The sequence below is a fragment of the Leucopleurus acutus genome, assembly GCF_964270905.1.
Source record: "Leucopleurus acutus genome assembly, chromosome: 7".
Classification (NCBI taxonomy): domain Eukaryota; kingdom Metazoa; phylum Chordata; class Mammalia; order Artiodactyla; family Delphinidae; genus Leucopleurus; species Leucopleurus acutus.
The window spans coordinates 113660067-113683232 of NC_139150.1; the positions used below are offsets into that span (position 1 = coordinate 113660067).

The 23166-nt window shown below is 49.7% G+C and overlaps 1 protein-coding gene across 1 annotated transcript in view; it reads left to right on the forward strand.

Annotated features, from left to right (window-relative positions):
• Positions 1 to 1168: 1168 nt before the first annotated feature.
• SH3RF1 (SH3 domain containing ring finger 1) overlaps positions 1169 to 23166 on the forward strand; it is a 161322-nt gene continuing 139324 nt past the window's right edge. Inside the window, exons 1-2 of the mRNA XM_082843563.1 lie at positions 1169 to 1274; positions 2625 to 3094. Of these exons, the coding sequence (XP_082699689.1) occupies positions 2702 to 3094 (393 nt within the window). The 5' untranslated portion in view covers positions 1169 to 1274; positions 2625 to 2701. The remainder of the gene's footprint in view (positions 1275 to 2624; positions 3095 to 23166) is intronic.

Here is a 23166-nt window from a genome sequence, read left to right on the forward strand (position 1 = left end):
TATTCCTTTCCATTCTGGTTTATCACAGGATATTGAATATAATTCTCTGTGCTATACAGTAGGACCTTGTTGTTTATCCATTCTCTCTATATGTATTTGCTCACTTCTAATGGAGGGGAAGTGGGCTATCCTTTCTGGTACTCATACAGTAGGGCTGTGCACATATTCATCCATTAGCACAAAGCTAAAGAGGGAAGATGGACAGAGTTGCAGTGGGGACTAGATGACCGCATCTCCAGCGTTGAGCAGGTGACTGCACACAGTGAGGGAGAGATAGCTGTAGTGTCACAGCGGGTCCTTACTCAGGTGATTCTCCTTTGTCTGCACTGGTTTCGCTGTGGCCCTGGCTGGAGACTAGACGCTCATAAACTCCCTTCAAATGGTCAGGCTGGTTAGAGGTCGGCCATTGGTTTCTCGAAAAGGCGTATCTCTCACCCTTTCTCCTTATTTTCTGCACACCTTTGAGGAGGGTATTTGGGAAAACTTTTTGTTATGTGGATGGCAAATGCAAATAAAATGACAATTTTGAGATCAATGACAAATTTTTAACTTGTTTTACCTCTAAACTGAGGCTGAGAAACAAACCCCCAAACCTGTGGACAACGTGTTTTTCCAAAGGACCTTTCGGTTTACAGGTGTGTGCCTGGCTTTACAGGTGTGTGCGGGGGCCCCCCAGAGGCCGCGGGGCTGGCTCGGGCCACACGGGCCCCGGGCCAGGCTGACCCCCGGGTCCCGGGCGGGTAGGACGGGCCTCCGGGCCGGGCGTCCCGTCGACCCCGCCTTCCGGGTCCCGGGCCGGGTCCCGAGGCTCGCGCCCGGGTCTGTGTCCGGGGTACCTGGTGGCACCCGCTCCTATGCGGGCAGCGCGTCCCCACTCGGCCGCGCTCCCAGCCTCGGCGGCGGCCTCTCAGGTCCCCTCCCCCGTGCCCCCGGGACCTACCCTGGACCCCGGCAGCGCCCGGGCGCGGGAGGCGGGCGGCCGGTCTCCCCAGCCCGTCCTCCTCCTGCTCAGTCTCTGCTCCTCCCCCTCCCCTCCCCTCCCCTCCTTTCCCCTCCCCCTTCTTTCCCCTCCCCTCCCCTCCCCTCCCTCCTCGCCCCTCCCATCCCCTCCCTCCTTGCCCCTCCCTCCTCGCCCCTCCCCTCCTCCTCCCTCGGGCCCGGCAGGCGGCGGCGGGAGCGCGCAGGCAGCGAGCGGAGCTCGGTGCGGCCGCGGCGTCTGAGGCCGGTGAGCGGGAGAGCGCGGGGCGTGCGGACAAAGAGGGCGCCGCGCGGAGGTAGGACCTGCCCCCGGCCCCGAGTCCCCGGGCCCCCGCCCCCCGGGGCCGGGTTAGAGCGGAGCTGGGCGGCCCGGCCCGGCCCGGGTCACTGCGGCGGCGGCGCGCGCCCGGTCGCGCGGCAGGAGGACCTGGCGACGCTGGCTGCGGGCGGTCCTGAGCTCCCGAAACTTCCCGTGGGCGCGGGGCGGCGGCCAGGCGGCGGGGGGACCCACCCGGCCCTGCCGGCCCTGTCCCGGGGTCTAGGCGGACGGCCCCCTGCACCAGCCCCGGCGGGCGTCTACGCGGGCGGCTCCCGGCACCAGCCCCGGGGTGTCTGCGCGGGCGGCTCCCGGCACCAGCCCCGGCGTGTCTGCGCGGGCGGCCCCCGCCCCTGGCTGCGGGCGCGTCTACACCGACGGCCAGGCACCTGGACCGGCGTCCACGCGGGCCCGCAGTACCTGCGGCGAGCAGAGGGGCGGTCTGACCCCGCCCCGCCGTCAGGGGCAGCAGTTCCTGCCGACCTCCACAACGCCACCCGGTTCCCCTGGACACGTCCGCACTGAACTGGGGGTAGGGGAGAGCGGTGCAGGCTCTGGTTTGAACGCTCTTTTCCTGAATGGCCCCATTTTCATATTAAGCCCTCGGTTCTCAGTCCAGCATTCCATTCTCAAATTCTTTGGGTGATAATTTTGCCAGATTTTCTGAATGGGATTAACACAGGCCGTTCAGAAATCGTTTCTGAGTTTGGTAACCGCTGCCCTGATGGGTGCTGTTACATTTGAGCTGCTTTCAGGACCGTCTTTAGTGTGTTGTTTAGAATTGTGAACCTTCGTCTCGTTTTGGTTGGGCAGGATTAAACAGTTCTATTTTTAAGAGCAGCGAAGAAACATATGTATTTAATATTGGGACCATGTGCCACAGAAATCACATGAGGTGCGGTTTCTTAACCACCAGAGTGGCTTAAATACTGGGAACTTGGGATTGAAAAGGAATTTCAGGTGGAGGAAACGTTCATTTGCCACGTTCACCTTCTCAGGTGAGTTGAGTTTACTAAGGCAGCAGATTTCACTTTGAGAGCCGAAGAAATTATGTTCTTATTACGTTTCATAAATCCTATTTATGGGAAGAGTCCTGAATAGTACTTGGTAGCTCTTTCTGCACGCTGAACTAGATACCTTTACGGACTTATTTTGAATTGCTTAGAAAGCCTATTTTGACGCTGGAGTTCAGGCCCCATGTTCCAGAGCAAGGCTACGCTCTTCAGAGGCAGTACTTTTGTGTGCTTTTTGGTTCCTGGCTCTCCTCTGCACCTTTCCCCCAGACGATCACACTTTTCTGTCGTTTCTTCCTCTGCCCCGGTGCCCCCAGAGCAGCGTCTGACATGGATGTTACATGAGCCACTCTCAGGGTCGCGTGGAGCGTCTCCCTTGGTGAACTAGAGGAAGATGGATGAGTCGGCCCTTCTGGACCTTCTGGAGTGTCCCGTGTGTCTGGAGCGGCTTGACGTCTCTGCCAGGGTCCTGCCTTGTCAGCACACGTTCTGCAAACGGTGTCTGCTGGGCATCGTCGGTTCCCGCAACGAACTCAGATGCCCCGAGTGCCGGACTCTGGTTGGCGCGGGCGTGGAGCAGCTTCCAAGCAACATCCTGCTGGTCAGACTGCTGGATGGCATCAAGCAGAGGCCTTGGAAACCCGGCCCTGCGGGGGGCAGTGGCACCAACTGCACCAACGCCTCGAGGGCTCAGAGCAGCGCTGTGGCCAATTGTAGCTCGAAAGATCCACCTTGCCCCCAGGGTGGACAGCAGCCTCGGGCGCAAGCCTGGAGCCCCCCGGTGAGGGTGAGTAGCCTGAAGAGGCAGTGCGGTGGGTGACGGTACTGATGGCCGGTGTGTGTTCTTTAGTCTTTGGATGTTTTCTAAATCAGCTCATGGCTAAAGGAGTCACGTTACTGGAACAGATAGGAGGAATGAGATTGGATATAAATAATTTTTCTTGTTTTTAAAATTCTCTCCCAGATTGTGGGCCTCTATTACGTTTTAAGATAAATCTTGGGAAACAGTAGCAATTATTCAATGAAATCTAAAATACAGAAGTTTTTTATGCCGAGTTTAAAATGGAAATTTGGTGCGGTTTTACCTTTTTGATGGCGTTGGGAGAGCCATGAGTATGTTTGTATGTGCGCGTGTATGTAGACATGTTATAAATATGTGTGTGGGTAGATCACAAGTAGGACATCGAGCTTTAATTTTTAAGTGGCTTGGAGCCATTCTGTTGGTTTTATGAATGCACAGCACAGAATTTTCTGGTTGGAGGAGTTCTTAACAAATCATGGCCACAGGTAGCAGAGTTTTGTTGCTGTAGCAACAAAACGTCATTGAGAGCCATGCTAAGACAGCAGAGGATGTAGCTTTATGTTGGGTTTTATAGGGAGTGAAACGAAATGTTTCCATCAGAAAGATTTTTCTTGGGTTTTGGGTTTGGGCTGAAATAATTTGAAGTGAGGCGAAATATCTGGGCAGTTACCACGACTGAAATTTCTAGAAGGTAAGGTATTTTGAAGAAATGTAAATTATGTTGCCGGTGACGGCACCCCGTGAAGGCATGCTTTTCTCATTTTTGTAAACCTGAAAAGTAGTTGTGGACATTCGATAATTAAAGCAGTTTCAATTTTGTCGGAAGAAACAATCTTGATAATTGGCCAAACTGAGAGAATCCATTTTTAAAGAACAGTTAATCTGGATGAGAATTCTTTTTTCAAATATTCGTTGTAAACACTCAAAACTGACTTTTTTCATGTGAGGTAGGAATAACCCTTTGGGATGGCATTAACCAGTGTAAATTCACAGATGTGGCCCTCTGGGAGCTGTAGGGAATGACTACCTTCTAACCATTCCTTTCCTTTCTTCTCAAGTTTATCTTTTACAAATGATGTATTTACATCACTAGATGCAGAGTACGCAAAGTGTTTTAATTGCTGGAAAACAGTTTTATCCCCAGGCTCTCAGGTTTCTTTTGGGTCATATTTAATTTTTTTTTTTTAAAGTTAGTGAGAACTTTGGGTTCTGGAGGTTTTCTTTGCTTATTTGAAGCCCCCTAGTTTTGAAATTGGTCTGCTTACAGCGTTTTCTTAGATTGCCTTCTTTTAATGGAGTTTACACGATTAGTATCTGTGGCCTCATGAATATTTCAACCTCAGAACCATCGTTTCTGAGACACCCGACCTAGGTCTGCTTCGCTTAATTAGGGGGTAGATTTGCTTCCTTGGAGGGATTTTGTTTCCTTGTTAATTAGACTGGAGAGGCCCAGCTTCTGGCTGTGAATAGAAGTGTCTCAGCTGTTGACACGTTGCCTTACCTGTTGTGAGGAATGTGGTGAATGTTTGATTACTGATAAAAAGGAATTTAAGAAGAGGGCTCAAGCATTCAGCTCAGTGTCCTTTGGATTTTAAGTTTTCTTTCTGATGTGGAAACTGACAGTGTGATGTTGGAATGTTCATTTATTTGAACCGCTAATCTCCCAAGGTTGAGCTTCACATTTCTTAGGTACATTATTCTATGATTTTGATGATGTCAGTATTATTTTTCTGGCTGATATGATTTTCCTGATTTACTTTATGTTTCTTCTTTGGCCTGAGAAAAATTACTTGCCAAGAAGCTCAGTTGAGCTTGAGCCTTATAATTTGGATAAAGTAGTTGAGGCCAGTAAAAGCAGGAGATGATCGTGTCTGTTACTTTGGGGCGGCGAGGGGCACAGAGAGTGGAGGACAAGACAATGAACAGACAAAATTATTCAGTAATGTGGGTTGATGCAGATGCTGTAATTCTTGTCAAAAGCACTTCTTTTCCCCCCAAGTCTAAAATAATTTCTCATTAGCAATTACTGGTACCTTCTACTTTGAAATATTCAAAACAACCAGGGCTACACAAACAGCCCAAGGACCTGAAACATATATACATTTCAGAAAACGCTCCTCTTAGTTTTTACTTTATTTTATTTTTAAAATTTATTTTATCGAAGTATGGTTGATTTACAATGTTGTGTTAGTTTCAGGTGTACAGCAAAGTGATTCAGTTATACATACATATATATATATATATACATGCTTTTTCAGATTCTTTTCCATTATGGTTTATCCCAGGATATTGAATTAGTTCCCTGTGCTCTACAGTAGGACCTTGTTGTTTATCCATTCTATATGTAATAGTTTGCATCTGCGAATCCCAAACTAGAAAATGCTTCTTTTAAAAGTGAGACCCATGGAGTTGTCAGCCAGCCCCTGAAGTGTCCCCTGGGTGAAAGACATCATAAATCCTAGATCCTCAGCTCTTCTGACTCGACCCGGCGGTGTGAGAGCCTGTTCCCACGTGTGGTGGAAGCCAGTGCTGATACCACGTGGGATGTGCTGTTTGGTTATTGGTTATGTTCCGCGTTCCGTTAGATCGTGGCCATGTGGCTTCCTCATGCGTGTACCTCAGGGAGACTGGGTGTTATCAGCAGATACGAACATTTCCAACGTGTGACACACATCTTGTTCCCAGAATTTTAGTGTTTCCTGCCTCATAGGAAGGAAGAAATGGAAGAGTGTTGGGTCGGCGTCACCACTGGAAACCACCAGCTCTTTACGCCAAGTAAAGAATCCCTGCTGGTTTGGCGCCAAAGTGGACCAGTGGGACGAGGTGCAGGGAGCGGGTGGCTGCAGATACTTGCTTCCATGGGCTGAAAAATACCTGCAGAAGGTGGATTTTATATATATAAGTATGTACAGAGTTCGATGTGGACATGTTTGATTAATCCCTATAGAATTGTGACCTAATGGAATAAATTTCTGCTTTCTAGCTGTGGCTCCACTGGTTCCAGGTCTAATACCTGTGCGTGTATCTGTCTGTCTAGGAGCTGATACTTAATGATTTCACACCGCCGCTCCCTCAGAGCGAGCATATTCAGCAAACACTGATCACATGACCCCTGATTTACACTGACTTGCACTTGTATTCTTTCCTTTATCTAGCAAATATTTATCAAGCACTTACTAGGTACCAGGCACTGCCCTAGCTGCTGGATAGATAGTGCTGGGCAAACCAGACGCAGATTCTGCTTATGAACCTGTGTGTCTGGTGGGAGAGACACACCTGTAATAGCATGATAACAGTACAGGTAGGTCATTACAGGTGCTAAGTGTTAGGCTGGGAGCTGGGGAGATGATAGGCGAGGGCCTGGTTTAGTGCGTGCGTGTGCGCGCCCTTGTGTGCGTGTGTGTCTGTCTGTGTGTCTTCAAAGGCTTCTTCAGGCCGAGGCATTTGAACTGAGGTCTTAAGGGTGAAATGGTATTAATTAGTTGAGAGGGGTTGGCGGGGAAAGGGGCAGAGTATTCCAGAGGTCCTGGCCTACGGCCGGATGAGGCAGAGCTCCCAGGAAGAAACAAGGACAGTGAGTGAGAACAAAGTGAGGGAGGGGCTCGTGACCTAAGAGGAGGCCTCTGGTGCAGCGCTGGGCCGGGAGCCACCCAGGACCGCCTGGCCATACTGGTCGGTGCCCTGCCCTTGGGGCCGGAAGGAAGGGTCCTTGGGACGGAGATGGCCATCGGGCTCAGGACATGCCTGGAGCGTGCCTCAGAGGCCTGGGGGACGGGAAAGAAGAGGGGCACAGGGGAGCTTTCCTCCCTGCTGCTTTCATTTCTCCATAGTGCCAGCGCGCTCTCTCCCTGCAGCTGACTGTTAGGGGACGAAACGTGTCCCCCCAGGCTCATAGGTTGAAGTCCTGGCCCCCAGGTCTTCAGTGTGAGGCTGCGCTCAGGAGTGGCACCTTCGAAGAGGTGCTTAAGGTGAAGGCAGCTTACGCGTGTGCGTCCTAATCCACAGTCTGGCGTCCTCCTAAGAGGAGATCAGGACGCAGAGCCGGGTAGAGGGGAGACGCTGTGGGAACACGGCCACTCTGCACGTCGAGGAGAGAGGCCTCGGGGGTAGCCAGCCCCGTCGACACCTCGGTCTCAGGCGCGCAGCCTCCAGAATGATGAGATAAACGCCTGTTGTTCAGTCGGCCGGCCTGTGGAGCCCCAGTGCCGCCCGTGGATGGGCTCCTGCGGGTCAGCCCCGCGTGGCTTCGGTCCCCTTGGTCCCCTGCGCGCTGGCAGGGCTGGGCCTACAGGCCTGTGGGAGGGCGGGGTCAGGCCTCTGCGCCCTTGGGTGCTGAGTCACCTCGAGTGGACCTTCAGCCCCTGCCAGCCCCACTGGTGGAGCCTGGCCGGCTGGACTGGCGGGGTCCAGGAGCCGGAGGAAGGCGGGGAATGGGGGGAGGGGGGAGGGGCTAACGCCGTGGGGCGGGGCCGCGGTCGAGCACGCAAGAAACAGCAAGCAAGGCAGCAGGTGGTGAGGCCCCGAACTGTGCGGTGAGATACAGGATCGGGCCTGTGATGAGGGTCGTGGAGGAGGTGGGTGAGAGTGGGCAGGACCCGCTTCCCCTGGCCAGGGGGTGGCTGTCAGGGCCCAGCGGGGACCATCCCTCCTGGACCCAGGAAGCAAGACTTCCAGGTAGTGGTTTGGACCGAGGGAGAGGTTTTGATGTTTCCCAGTGGCCGAGTCTGAATAGAAAAAGGTGTTTGTTTTTGCCAAACACTGTGTTGCAGACATTCTTGACTTGACCTCTTCGTATTTATTCATCGTGTCATCCTTGACCCCTGCTCAGCCCTCCTGTCCACCTCAACCCTGACCGCTCCCTTGTTCCTGAGTCAGGCCTGCATCGAGGCTCAGGGCTGGGATGGGCAGGGAGCCTGTGTACAACAGGAAAATGCTGAATGAGTTTTCTTTGTGTCACATTTGTATCTTGTGACTGTTACCGTGTAAATCTCAGACAACCCTCCGCAGCTAAGGAGTATTGTTATTTAAAAAATGTTCAAAATGTAAATTGCAAAATGAGTTCCTAAAAACATTCTGGCTGTAAAAACGTTCGCCACTTTGGAAGTATAATGTGTGTCCTTCTGTGTCTCTTCTTATGTGTTTATATGTGTATGCATCTGGTTGTTTTGATTCCTGACATAAGTGGGATTCCGTACTCTGCATATCTGATGACTAGAATGTATCTGGGAAATCTTGTCATGGCTCAGCACATCCACCTACCTCGTTAAAAAGAAAACACCTGTTTATTGAGGTATACTATACCTACGGAAGAGTGCACGAATTGTGAGTGTACAACTCACTGAATTACCATGCTCCATGCTTTTTAAATGACTGTGTACTGTTTTTCTCTCCATTAAAAAACTTAAAGGTAATATGTGCTCATAGTAAGAAATTTGTGGTAGAGAAGGATGTAAAGGGGAAAATCAAGGCTTCTCATCTGCCTGTCCCTAATCTCCAGAGGTGAGCCCTGTGCAGAGGTTTTTTTGTGTGTTTTCCCCCCCAGGAAAAAACTGAATAGAAATAGGATCGTGTTATACGTGCTATTCTGCAATTTGAGGTTTTCTCTGAAATGGCGTCTCTCTCAGAGCTTCCCGTCTGCTCTCGTTGCTGGTCAGGAAGGTATCCTCGTTTTATGGATGAGGGAAGGGTGGCTGGAAAGGCCTAGAAACTCGTGCAAGGCCCCCCGCTGTCAGGATGGAGCTGGCCACCACCCCAGGCCTGTCTGCTCCCTGCTTCGCCCCCTTAACCGTGTCCCCCTCGTCCTCGCGCTGCTGCGGCCCTGGAAGCTTTCCTCAGTGTAACTAGCGGGGCTCCTTTCACCTCACCGTCCCTGGTGCCTGTTTTGTTCTGATGAAAAGGGGCAGGTGGCCCCCGTGCCATGGAGGTAGGTGGGCCCAGCTCTTCCCCGGTGTGGCTGGCACACTGGGAGGTGTGGAGGTCCGGGTTGTGTTGGCCGCTGCTCGGCTGCTCTGGGCTGCGTCCCCCCCCCCCCCCCCCCCAGCACGCGGGCCTCTCACTGTTGTGGCCTCTCCCGCTGTGGAGCACAGGCTCCGGACGCGCAGGCTCAGCGGCCATGGCTCACGGGCCCAGCCGCTCCGCGGCATGTGGGATCTTCCCGTACCGGGGCACAAACCTGTGTCCCCTGCGTCGGCAGGCGGACTCCCAACCACTGCGCCACCAGGGAAGCCTTGGGCTCCGTTTCTTCACAGGAACGCAGACCCGGAGGGCCCGAGGCTCCACGCGGGGCCCGGGGCCAGGATTGCTGAGTTTGGTTCACCCGTGACTCTTAAGAACCTTTGTGGTGCCTGGCCCATAGGACACACACAGGAGAGGTTTGTTGAACGTGTATTAGTTTCCTGTGGTCGCTGTAACGAAGCACCCCCGGCCGGTGGTTGAGAACAACAGAAGTTCTGGGGCCAGAGTCTGAAATCCCGGTGTCGGCAGAGCTGTGGCCTCCGCTGGCTTCTGGGGGCTCCCGGCACACCCCGCTGTCCTCGGCTTGTGGACGCACCCCTCCTGTCCCCGTCTCCTCTTCACAGGGCCTTCTGCCCGTGTGTCTGCGTCCCCATCTCCCCCCACAGCTGGGCGGGCACGGGGTGCACGGTATTGGGGGTCCCGTGCACCCCTGGTGGAGCCACTGCACGCCGCGCCCAGGATGGCGAGGACTCGGGTGCCGCTCGGGCGTGGGTCAGGCGGGCTCTCCGCAGCAGCACAGCGTCCTGGGGTGCACACCTTACCCTCGAAGCAGCCTTGCTGCTGAGGCACCCTCACTGTGGAACTCAGGCTTCATCCTCCCGAGCTTTTGTCATAAAGACTGCGTATATCTCCTCATTTTTTTCTAACCTTCAGAGACTTCTGAAAGCAGTGATGCTAAAGAGAGAACCCGTGAGCTCCGAGCACCCTGTGCGCAGCCCCGCCATGCTTGCCCTTGGCCGAGCCTGTGCCCTGTCCGGAGGATGGAGTGCTGGCCTCTTGAAGACTGGCAGACATGCAGCTGCAGACACAGCTGCTTCAAGGACGGCCCGTGAGTGGGCTCCTCCTGGTAGTGGGGAAGGGGATGGAGGTGCCAGTCCATGTGGTTGGCGGTAGCAGTTAAGTAGTAGGTGATTTGTCTTGTGGAACGTGGAAGAAGGTAGCAGTAAGCAGGCTGTGCAAGTGAATTACGTTGCAGTAAACATAGCGCAGAAAGGCAAGGCCTGCCAAGTTTGAACTTTCTTCTCTTAGCCTAAGGAAGTAAAAATTCCTCCAAGTATTTTTTGCAAGGACAGAAATCCTTTCGAAACACTCTGTGTTCACTGTTTATAATTCAGCAATGAATGAACAGGGGTGAATTGTCATTATTTTAAAATGTAGTGAGAACTGCCCAGGATGAAATGCGGGTTTGCTGTAGGGACTCCATCCCTGGGTGTAATTCATGTGAAGGACCCCCCTCCTTCCCCACAAATAATCCAGCAGCGACGGAGCAGAGCCTCAGTGTGGGTACCAGCAGCCCTGGCATCGGTGTAAGTTTCCTGGAAGGGTGTTTGGACACCAAGGATGAAAGGGTGAACGTTAGATTTCTTACGACGGGATTAAATTCCTGTAGAGCTAAGAAATCTTCTAACACTCTTCATTATATAACTGCTTGGTTTTTAAACATATATCTTTAAAGAACTTTTAAAAAGTTCTTTAACACGTTAAACACGTAGATTAAACAGTATATGTAATAAATGAAACCTCAGAGCTTACATTTTTATTTGTCAGCTCATTTGAAGGGACATTTAGTTAGCGGACGTCTCAGTTTTTTTCTCCCATGGTTGAGTTTGTCTTTTAAACACAGTCTTTGATACATTATTTCCGGCATTTCATATGTTTTTAACCTTTTCTCCCCCGCAGCTGAGCACAATTGAAGTGCTTAAGTCTTTCAGGCTAAATACGTTACCACTTTTGGTCAGTCTAATTACTTTCATTCCGTATTACATATTTCATATTATGTAATACCATTAGCATTTTCATTTTTCTGTTTTCTACTTATTTTTATGACAAGTCCATAATATTAGAAGATACGGAAACCCCAAGCTCTTGTCATACAAAGGTAGTGATTTTGTTGAAACCGAAGTGTTGGTTGAAGGTCGTCATTAGGTGACAGTGTGAAATATTTGCCCAAGAAAGCCCAGCTGTGGCACCAAAAGCTCTGGTCTCGCTGAACGAGGTGCGAGAATGTAGGAAGTGTGACTTGAGGACCACTTGCGTGGTGGTGAAGTGATGGAGCCTTGGTGTTAGTCCTGGCCTGGTGACTTGCAGCCAGTGATTTCTGTTCCATAGGCAGGTGTTTCCCCTTCTCTAAAACGAGGGATTTCTGTATCTGAGTTCCTGTGCGGCCCTGGAAATTCTGGCACGATCGCCCAAGCCAGGGCCAGCTCCGGCCGTGAGCTTTTAGGACAGACTGAGGCTGGTGTCTGGGTATCGTCTGGGTGCGGTGACCTGCAATGTGCCTCTGAGTCACCCCGGGACACCGGCATCTCCTCGGTGTCCCCTGGAGGCCCTGCCTGCCACAGGGACCTTCAGACGGACGGTAGGGTCGGCCAGGCTTTCAGCAGGAAGGTGGGGGCAGCTAAGAGCCCGACTTGGGGCTGGTTTGCTCGCTGGGCCTCCTGGGCGGAACGACCTCCCCCCGTTCTGCCCGCAGTGTCATCCCGCTGCCTGAGGCCCCCTACAGCTGGGGACAGGGTGTCCCCATGTCCAGAGATGCTGCCCTTTCGAGGGGCCTGAGCCCATCTCACTGCCGTGCTGTCCCACTCTGACCGGCAGCTGGCAGGCGGCGCATTTTTGCTGAATGCGGGTGGGAAGCAGCTGAGCTTCTCTGGGGTCGCACAAGCCTGGGCAGAGGAGGGCAGTGACTGTGGACTGGATCCTGCACGCAGGGACACGTGGGGTGGGAGTGGGGAGGGATGCTGTTGATAGTTGGCAGAGTCCACGGGAGGCATCGGGGACCGTCTGGGGCAGCGGGGGCTTCATCCGGGGTGGGGAGATGTCCCAGAAAACGGAGGCTCCTTCAGACGGGTCAGGGGGGACGCGGGAGCTGAGTCTTCCTCTGAACGAGCGCTCCTTGCTGAGCGCTGGAGAGCAGGCCATGGGGCAGAACAGGCAGGGGGTTTGGCACCAGGCAGACTCCCCTCTGCTCCTTGCTACCTGCGAGGCTCTGCACCTTTCTTAGCCCAACGTCATTCGTGGAGCCGTGAGGGTCCGCCCTCCAGTGCCTGGGCCCTGGGACGCTCAGATGCCTGTCCTCTTTCCAGAAGTGAGAGCTTGGAGTGCCCTCTGTCAGTTACGTGGTGCCGTCAACCTTGTGTGCGCGTGCGCGCTGGTGGAGTCTGGTGATTTAATCAACCGACATTTGTAATGTGCACGTCATCAGGCATTTTGTTCTGTTTTAAACAGGCAGCTTAAACTTTAGGCGCACAAGCTGTTCGTGAGTTAGTGACTGCGAGTGATGCCAAATCTGGTTTCATCCAGGTTCTGCCACTGGCTGGGTGTGACCCTGGGCCTGGGCTGTGAAAGGAGCTGGGGCCCTCATGTCTCTCCTCCTGCTTCTGTGGCCCCAGCGGCCGTGGAATTCCTTGTGCTGGCCAGCCGTGACTGTTTCCTCTCCCTCCCTCCCTATCTCTCTTTTTGATGATGTGGGGAAAATAATAGCTGAAATAATTTAAAATACTTATCTTTTGACTTTGTTCTTTGGCATTGTTTTGAAAAGTCTTAGATTCCTAAGACTTCTGTAAGAAAGACTAGGTGTGCTTTGTAGTTCGGTTCTAATTTTTAAAAACTGGTGTTAGGAAAGATTACAGTGGCCTCACAAGGGTCCTTTAATGGATGCTGGATGTAGAATGTGTGTTTTATTCCTTGCGGCCGATTTTTGTTTACCCCTCTCACCCTTGCCCTCCCCTCCTTCCAGAGCACCCCCGTGATGTTTTTAGATAGACACTCTGGTTAATTTGTCCATGTTTTGGTTCTTTTTATATCTCCTACCTAGAGCAGCTGATCACTTGTTTATGTGACTAGACCCATCTCTGGCTAAATAAGTACATTTGTGTAGCTGGTAACTTTCTGATGAATTTTGAAAATGCAGCAACAGTGAAGAGCCTTGCAGGGCTTCCACTTTTAATAAGTCTGGATTTTTTTTTTTTTTAAATGGAGCTTCTATTTATAGTTAAAATATTCACTTCCTGCCTTTGTAGGGTAAGAAAGGACACTGAGTGAACATTTTATGAAGATGATCATGTACTGTATTTTAAAGTCTCTGGAGAAGGACATTTCAAACCTTGTTGACAACTTACTCCAGACGCACACTCTTCGTAGCCAGGAAGTTCTTTTTTCTTTTTTTTGTATCAAATACAAATCCCTGTCGTTGCAGTTTAATCTCATTCCTCTCGTCCCGTCCCTAATGGGAAAGAAGTGCTCCTAACCTCCCTTATCTGGCCTAAATACTGCACTTCCTTTACATGTCCTCTTAGGACCTGTTTCCTAATGTTTTGATCGTTTTAGTCGCTGTACTTTGGATGCCCACCAGCTTCTGCTCGTGCTTGGGTTCCGGTCCAGAGGAGCCCTGAGCCTGGTCAAGAAGTTCTGGGTAGAATAGAGCCTCGCGCTGTGGAAGGACTATCACGTGACCCTCCTGAGTGCAGTGCTCCTTGTATATCTTTAAAAATAACTCACTGCGTTGCTGATTCATGCTTCGCCTGGACCCTCAGATTTTCTCTTCCTGAAAGTTTGGTTTTCTCCCATCTCTTATTTGAGCCCTTAGTTTTGAGTACCTTCCTAATTAAACCACCTCTTGTTTCTGTAATCCTCACGGTGGAGTCAGTAACCATCCATGGGAACTGAAACCTGTCCATCCCAAATGCTGTTTCTGTAATAGAGAATTATCATATGTGGACCCTTGATCTTAAACACATACTTAACTTGTTTATTCCATTTATTTTGAGGATTCTCTGCTCTCATTTGGTATTTGTTCTCTAATTCATGATTTTTTTTTTTAGCTTGTCTCCTGTACCAAGCTGTACGTTACTTGAGAGCGGGAATCTTGTGTCTTGTATCTCTTTTCTGTCCTTTACGGTTGAAAACGTAGTGGGTGTTCATTTCAGGAACTACATCTTGATGGGCTTGACAGCTCAGATTCCAGAACCCCAGGTCCACTTGGACCGACCCTTTTGTCTTCATAAGAGAAAGACCTCACCACACGTATCCCTCTGGTGCCCTGAATTGTGTTCATTCTCCATGATCTAAGACAGCTATGAGTGTTACCAGAGGTTGGGGAAACTTCACTGTCATCAGATCCTCTGTGGAAGGTGGCCCTCGCAACGTTTGCGTCACCCCCACCATGGTGGTCTAGAAATAATGTTTCCTAGTTTTTTAGAAAGAATGTTCTGCTGAATTGAATCAAAAGTCTTATGAAAGTTAAAATATGTGATCTGTTATCTCTCACCCCTGACACATTGTCACTGACACAGAGGAAAAGGAAGTGGATCTAATAGGAATTAGCTAGCCATGATGGTGTTGATCTTTACCAAACACCTTCTTTATTTTTTTTAAATTTTATTGAAGTATAGTTGATTTATAATGTGTTAATTTCTGCTGTACAGCAGAGTGATTTAGTTATATATATTCTTTTTCATATTCTTTTCCATTATGGTTTATCACAGGATATTGGATATAGTTCCCTGTTCTCTACAGTAGGACCTCCATCCTATATGTAATAGTTTGCATCTGCTAATCCCAAACTCCCAGTCCATCCCTCCCCCACCATCCCTCCCCCTTGGCAACCACAAGTCTGTTCTCTGTGTCTGTGAGTCTGTTTCTGTTTTGTAGATAGGTTCATTTGTGTCGTACTTTAGATGTCACGTTTAAGTGATATCATATGGTATTTGTCTTTTTCTGACCTTGATTAGTATGATAATCTCTAGGTCATCCATGTTGCTGCAAATGGCATTATTTCATTCTTTTTTATGGCTGAGTAATATTCCAGCACATATATGGACCACATCTTCTTTATCCATTCATCTGTCAGTGGATACTTAGGTTGCTTTCATGTCTTGGCTGTTGTAAATAGTGCTGCTGTGAACATAGGGTACGTGTATCTTTTAGAATGATAGTTTTGTCTGGGTATATACCCAAGAGTGGGATTGCTGGGTCATATGGCAACTCTATTTTTAGTTTTTTGAGGAACCTCCATACTGTTCTCCATAGTAACTGCACCAATTTACATTCCCACCAACAGTGTAGGAGGGTTCCCTTTTCTCCACACCCTCTCCAGCATTTGTTATTTGTAGACATTTTGATGACGGTGATTCTGACTGGTGTGAGGTGATACCTCACTGTAGTTTTTTTTTTTTTTTTTGCGGTACGCGGGCCTCTCACTGCTGTGGCCTCTCCCGTTGCGGAGCACAGGCTCCGGACGCGCAGGCTCAGCGGCCATGGCTCACGGGCCCAGCCGCTCCGCGGTACGTGGGATCTTCCCAGACCGGGGCACGAACCCGTGTCCCCTGCATCGGCAGGCAGATTCCGAACGACTGTGCCACCAGGGAAGCCCCTCACTGTAGTTTTGATTTGCATTTCTCCAATAATTATCGATGTTGAGCATCTTTTCATGTGCCTTTTGGCCATCTGTACGTCTTCTTTGGAGAAATGTCTATTTAGGTCTTCTGCCCATTTTTCGATTGGATTCTTTGTTTGTTTTTTTGTTATTGACTTGTATGAGCTGTTTGTGTATTTTGGAAATTCAGCCCTTGTGGGTCGCATCATTTGCACATATTTTCTCCCAGTCCATAGAGTTGTCTTTTTCTTTTGCTTATGGTTTCCTTTGCTGTGCCACAGCTTATAAATTTGGTGAGGCCCCATTTGTTTATTTTTGCTTTTATTTCTGTTGCCTTTGGAGGCTGACCTAGGAAAACGTTGGTATGATTTATGTCAGAGAATGTTTCGCCTTTTTTCTCTTCTAGGGGTTTCATGGTATCTTGTTTTCTGTTTAAATCTTTAAGCCATTTTGAGTTTAATTTTGCGCACGGTGTGAGGGAGTGTTCTAACTTCACTGAGTTACATGTGGCTGTCCAGCTTCCTAACAGCACATGCTGAAGTACCAAACACCTTCTGATTGCTCTGCTTGCAAGTCTGCTGTTGGAGTGAAAATGTTACCTGTAATCAAGGCCTCGGCTTTGGTGCAGGTGATGGAGATACTGAGTAATTCCTGTGGTCGGCAACCCTGCGGATGGCAGGAAGCACAGGTGATGATGTGGGTAGCAATGAACGGCACCCCCACACCCTAAATCCCACGAGAGGCATCATGCACGGTCAAAATTAAATTAAAATTCCTGAAAATGAAGCAGAAAGGGGCAGTTAGAAGAATAAAGTAGCCCCAAGGGACACTTTCCAGTTCTCGAATCCTAAGCCGGCTCTGGTTCAGGTACCTGCAAGGATGAGTCCCTGTGATTGTTCAAGTGTCAGATATTTAACTATAATGCGTGGAAATACCTTGAGTTGCTATCACCTCTGTCAGGAAACTGAGCTGTGTGATACTCACAAATAAGTAGCACTACATCGACCCAGCATTTCATTATAGTTAAGAGAGTGGTCCATCTTGAGGAGCAGCCAGCCCATCAGACAGGCTCGGTGACCTCAGAGATGCTTCGCACTGCAGATTCTGGGCGTGCTGTACGTGGAGAGCTTTCTGTCAAAGGAGCGTGATGCTACAGCCATGTTTATTATGCAGATTCGCATGTGTTGCTAGGTTTATTTAAGTTTCTTCTTTGTGAGCCTAGCTTTCTTTACTTCCTGGACTGAGAGGCAAGTTTATTTTTCACATTAACCTGATATGTAAATTTCTCACCCCTCTGCTGGCGGCTTTTTTCTCCTTCCAATAGTGGCATCAGGTCCGGGTCTGGGCAGGAAGTCCTGGCATTAACAGCTGGCTGGTGTCTTATCTCTCTTTAACTGCAGCCCTGCTGCGGTCCACCCATCCCTTCTGTAACTGGGGTGTGTTGGCCAGGGTGGGATCTGTTCAACATGCCTTACATATAAATGTTGGAGTTTCAGAAGGTATGGAAACAGGTTGTGTTTTGCTCGTTCTATACAGATTTTTTCCTCTGTTACTGGATTGAAAGGTCACAATTTCATGGAAGTTACCAGACACATTGGTAACTTAAACCAAAGAGTAGAATAGGTGAATTAAAGACAGATTGAGGCCAAGACTGATTTTCAGTTTGATACTTAGTATCAGTTTTTCTAGTCAATTGAGTGTTATCTGACAAGTATGCAGCATTCCCAGTTATTGGCAGCTATGTCCTGATAAGGCAATCTGCAAAGCTGGGAGAAGTTAGATCACAGCTATCTATCAGTAACTTCAGGGCGAAAATAGTAGCAGTCGTAGTTCGACGGCAAAGTCAACTTTAAACGGTCTGATATCACTTTAAGAGCTGATCCTATGCAGTAATGTGCGTGGGATTCAAGAGAGTAAATTCTTGACTACCTGACCTTGGGGGAAAAATATGTAGCAAGATGTTTTGTGATCTTGAAAGAGTGAAGTAATACTTCAGCAACTTGGTGTTCTGTTGGTTGCATCTAGGCGAGCCATGACTGAATGCGTTCTGTGCTCCAAGAACTTGTTTTGCATCGATATCCCTATCTGAAAAAGGGAGCAGCGATAACATTTCATACGCTGGAAAACTCAACATGCCCTAAAATGTGAAAATGCGGGCCTTCCTTTTATATACTAAGTACAACCTAAAACACCAGCTTAATTGCCTTCCTTCCACATTTCACGTGGACAGGAAGCCAGAGTCCTGACCCTGGAGACATACAGTGTGTCCGTTACAGTCTCTGACCGATAAATGCACTTACCTGGCACAAACACATGATCAAAGGTGACCTGAACAATAATATATAGTTTTGATTAATGAATATGCTGGGCTTTCTTTTAAGGTTTGAACAAAGAATGATGTAACACACAGTTTTGTTAATAAACAGAGGTTAAAGACTGGAGCTGTTTCTAGTAGACTGTGCAGCCCTAAATCATTCAAGAGCAATGAAGCAGTTTTCTGGACAGATTGTGTTTCCTTATGAAGGAAGGAAGCCACCTTTGTTCTGAGTCCCTGGCGCATACCTTACAGGTGAGGTCACCCTGCGTACCTGATACCCCTTTCCTTTCAGGCACGCAGGGGAGCCGTGGGCCCTCCCCACGCCTTCCAGCTCTCACAGTCTACAGAGCAAGGCTTACGTGTACCTGTCCATTAAAGGCTTTTGAAGGACGAAAGCCAACCCCAGGGGCTATGTGAACCATGAATGGACAATAAAAGACAGTGTGCTTCTGTTTTTCAAATAGCCTGTTTAAGGACAAAAGAGCTGTTCACTCCTACAGGACTTTCACGTGGTTACAGTGAAGGAGGGGAGGATGGTCCTTGTGTTTTGTGCTTGATTTTAAGGTTGCTCCACTGAGACTATTTGAAACAACAGTTGTCAGTTTTTCAGACTAATAAAGTCGCCAGAGGCATGTGTGCTAATACGGTCTCCATGTCTTGTTTCTTTAGAAAGAGGTGAGTTGAAGAAGTGGGTCGCCACCCCCTGCGAGATCTGAGGGTGAAAGCGTTTAGAGCGTCAGATTAAGCTCTAACTGTTGAAATCGCCTCCTAACTCGCCCTCCTGCCCCGCCGGGTCCCCTGGGGTCCCTGGTGTTTCCGTCAGCGTGACGCGACGCCTGTTGTTCAGAACTGCAGGATGGTTACACGGAAGCCGCGTACCCGAGCCCCGCCCTTCCCGCCAGGTTGTCTTTGCCGCTTACTTCGCTCCAGCCACGCAAGCTTGCTTTCTTGCCGTTTATTACATCACCAAGGCCTGGGGCCTCGTCACCTGCTCTTTGCCCTCCCTGGAGGGCAGGGCTGCCTTCACCTGCATCTCAGCGTGGCCCGCTCCCTTTCTGCAGTTTGCTGTCTTCCTCAGAAGGTCCTCTCTGACCGCCGTATCCCCCAAAGCCCCTCGGCCTCCTCCTGTCACTCTGCTGGCTTTGCCCTGCTTAATTTTTCTTTGTGGCACTTAGGTCCGTTTAAAATCATGGATTACTTACTTGTTTGTTCTTTCCCTTAAATAGACAGTAAGCTCCGTGAGGGCCTTTGATTCATTTTATTTCTGTCTGTATCCCCGGCAGCTAGAACGCTGCCTGGCGCATAATAGGCCCTCGGTAAAGAATCTGTTAAATTAAGAACTTGGTGAATGAGTTTTACTTGAAGTATGTTGGTCTCCACCACTCCGCAGACGTCATGCTGAAAAAATGTGGCAAATGGGAAAATGATCGTGAATCATTGAGATGTTTTAAGTTGGAACCGAGAACTTCTACAGATGAGTACATTAAAGTGTCATGTTTGCTTATTTGGCCGTTCATTTTGCATTGTTCTGTTTTATGAGGATAAATGTGGAACGGTTTAAAAAATAATCTTGCTGTGAGCCCTTTTGTTCAACCCAAGAGGTGAGCAACGTGATTTCAGACTAGAGCGGCGCCTCTGCTTTTAGCTTTTGGAAATGAACACGCGCCCTGTATCACTGACAGAGCGCTTCAGCACTCCTTCTGTTGAAGCTCCCAGAATAATGAGAGCACAGAGAGGAACATGGTCTTTTTCATATATTTCTGCAAATCCTGGGCTTCACATACTCTTGCGAGGAGGAGTGACATTGTTTTCTGTACCTACAGCTGTTTAAGGAGTGGGTGGAAACACCTAGTCATCTCGGCTGTGTCGTGACTCCGGCATATATATCCCTCCTGTGATGCAGTGGGGATGCAAATTCGTTCTAAGATAGCCTGTACTTTCCTTTGCAGAATACCCCAGCTGAACGGGGCGTTGGTTCCTGTCAGTTCCTGTCAGGAGCCCCTTTCCTGTTCAGAATCTGGTCGCGGCTGTGTTTGTTCCACGCAGGACTCACCGGGGCATCCCCCGTGGTCCCTCGTGTGTCACCAGGGACCACACCAGACCCCACGTGCTTCCTCGGCTCGCCGCCCGGGAGGTGGCCGCCTGCTGGAAACCGATTTTTCCCCGTCGCTACCCAGGCGCTCCCAGCAGGGGAACGGGTCTTTGTACTTCTCACTCCCGGAGAATTCTGTGCTTTCCCACGTATTGGCGCGCGGTCCGTCTCCACATAGATTTCAAGGATGTCCAGAAACGGTTCCAGGCGGTTCTCCAAGGTCACTGTGAGGCGGCAGCAGGTCACGCTGGGGGGACCGTTGGTGTCCCATCCGGGGGACCGCGGCCCCTGCTGGGTGCGTGGCCGCAGGACCGTGTGGCTGGCTCTCTGTCCCGTTCCCGCTCCCGTGGTCAGCTGCAGGGTCTGCGGAACCCGCAGCAAGGGCGTGATCCTCGTTGGCCTCAGATCCCGTGGGCAGAAGCCCCTCTGTAGTGACAGCCCGTGCTGTGCCCCGCGTGGATCGACGTCCTTTGTCGGAGTGCGGCCGCCTCGGGAGCTTAGACTTCAGAGCAGATCAGGTGAGCTGTGACCGCTCCCACCTTCAGGCCTGCCGTGCAGGGCTGGTCACTGGTGGTCACTGCGGCTGGGCGGGCGCACCTCCGGTATGGCTGTGGACGCTGCCCTCCGGCATCGGTCCCTTCACAGATGCTGATTCGGGAGGAACCCCCAGCTGGTCCCACCACCTCTCCTTCCCGCAGCCGTCAAGCTTGCTTTTTCTCTTTTCCATCTTGCGATCTCCAGCTCCAGTATCTCAGCCTTTGTCCTCAGTCATCACCTTTTCACAATTTTCCCAATCAGCCAGCCCATCGCACCCGACTCTGTTAAATGGCCCTTGGAGTCCTTTTTTTCTTTTTAGATTAAAAAAAAATGTTTTGTACTATTTTTAAAGGTTACTTTCAATTTATAGTAATCACAGAGTATTGGCTCTATTCCCCGTTTTGTACATACATCCTTGAGCCTGTCTTACACCCAGTAGTTTGTACCTCCCCTCCCCCTACATAGCCCTTCCCCACTCCCACTGGTAACCGCTGGTTTGTCCTCTATGTCTGTGAGTCTGCTACTTTTTTGTTATATTCACTACTTCGTTGTGTTTTCCTTAATGTCTTTTTTAAAGTGAACCACTTTTGACTGGGGGTAGAAAAATCTGTGGAGAATAAAGCACGTGGTAAAAGGCAGCTTTCTTGATACTTTAATTTTCCTGTGAAATGGAACTTTGTCTTATTTATTTAATTTATTATGGCTGCGTTGGGTCTTCATTGCTGTGCGCGGGCTTTCTCTAGTTGCGGCGAGTGGGAGCTACTCTTCGTTGCAGTGTTTGGGCTTGTCATTGCAGTGGCTTCTCTTATTGCGGAGCACAGGCTCTAGGCGCGCGGGCTGCAGTAGTTGTGGCACATGGGCTCAGTAGTTGTGGCGCGCAGGCTCTAGAGCACAGGCTCAGTAGTTGTCGTGCATGGGCTTAGTTGCTCCACGGCATGTGGGATCTTCCCGGACCAGGGCTCGAACCCTGGTCCCCTGCATTGGCAGGTGGACTCTTAACCACTGCGCCACCAGGGAGGTCCTAGAACTTTGTCTTCTTTCACCTTCCTTTCTAGGTGGAGAGCTATGAGATTATTCATGTTTTTCACCAGCAGTCTTACAAGATGGTCATACTTCCCAGGGAATTATTTATAATAGTGTTCAAAATTTGAATTGGCTTTTAGTTTCAGAGTAGAGTAATTGCTGGTTAAATGACTTGCATTAGTGGATCAGACCCAGTTAATGCACGTGTGTGCCTCTCTTAAAATAAAAGTTGAAAAATTGAATTTGTTCCTTGATAATTTGATCTGTAGGAAGTGGGGAACAAAGGATTCCAAACAGGGCTTTTAAAATCAGTTCTAATTAATTGCGTGTGCAGTTGCATCGGTGGAGATGGCGAGGCAATTAGTCTAATTATGTTTAAAATAACAGTTGCATGCCTCAGCAGACGTCACACCCGCAGGCCTGCCTATCTTTTTCTACTTTCTCCTTTAGGCATGTGGTGGATTTTTTGGCCATTAAGCATGACCTCGTCAGAGTCTGTGGAGCAGAACAGAGTGACAGGCTGCAGAAGGGCAGGGTCACAGACCGCCCCCCCAGCTCCGCGATAACACCTGCCCAGCACACTTAGGTGGGAAGACTGAGACGTGCTGGGGACCATTTTTGTTCTCAAGCTGCTACCGCCCCCCACCAACCAAATCTTATTTTTGGAAGGCTGAGCTCTCTCTGAAATATTTTTCTCATGCTCCAATTTGGAGTAAACTGTAGCTGAGTCCTGTTCTGCACACAATGAAATGATTTGAGTTTCAGAGTAGAACTTGAATAAGTAGCACCTTGCCTGACAACTTACCCTTAGCATGAAAGAGAGCTGCAGGCCAGGGGGAGGGGCCAGGGGAGGGGCCACCTGGCTCGTGAAGTCCTCTAATACCCGCCAGGTCTTCAACTAGTGTAGCTACAACGGATGTGACACCCCTGACAAAACTGTTTTTCTTTTCGACATAAGCAGTTGGTGTTTGCACAGGAGAATGAACCAGAGATGTTTTCCCTGCCTTTTCATTAAAAGCTAACAGGAGCGCTTTTCTCTTCCGTAGATTCAGTTTTATGGGAAGAAGTATCGAAGGTGGTCTTCTGTAAATCCTACCCTATTGCCCTTCCTTTGGTTTCTGGTAGCTTTAAAAATGATTTGTAAATTATACGTTCGTTTTACAGGATATCCTGCCGTTCCTTACAAGACTACAGTCTTTATTACCGACCTACCACAGCGATTTTGCTTTTCCTTTCAGCTGCATTTGCTGTATTTCTGACCGTGTTATTTGTTGCAGAAACTGGGGCTTGACTCTCATTGCTCCAGTTATGACTGGATTGTGCGGTTTTCTCCCTGTAGGTTTCCTCCTGCAAGAATGGGATCTTGAGGGTAGATGGCTGATGGTGTTAGGCCAGTTGGACCTTTGTTTTCTGACTGTTTTTGCTAATCCTGGTGTAAGAAGACAAGCATACTTCCTCTGTGGCTGTCAGAATGCAGTGGA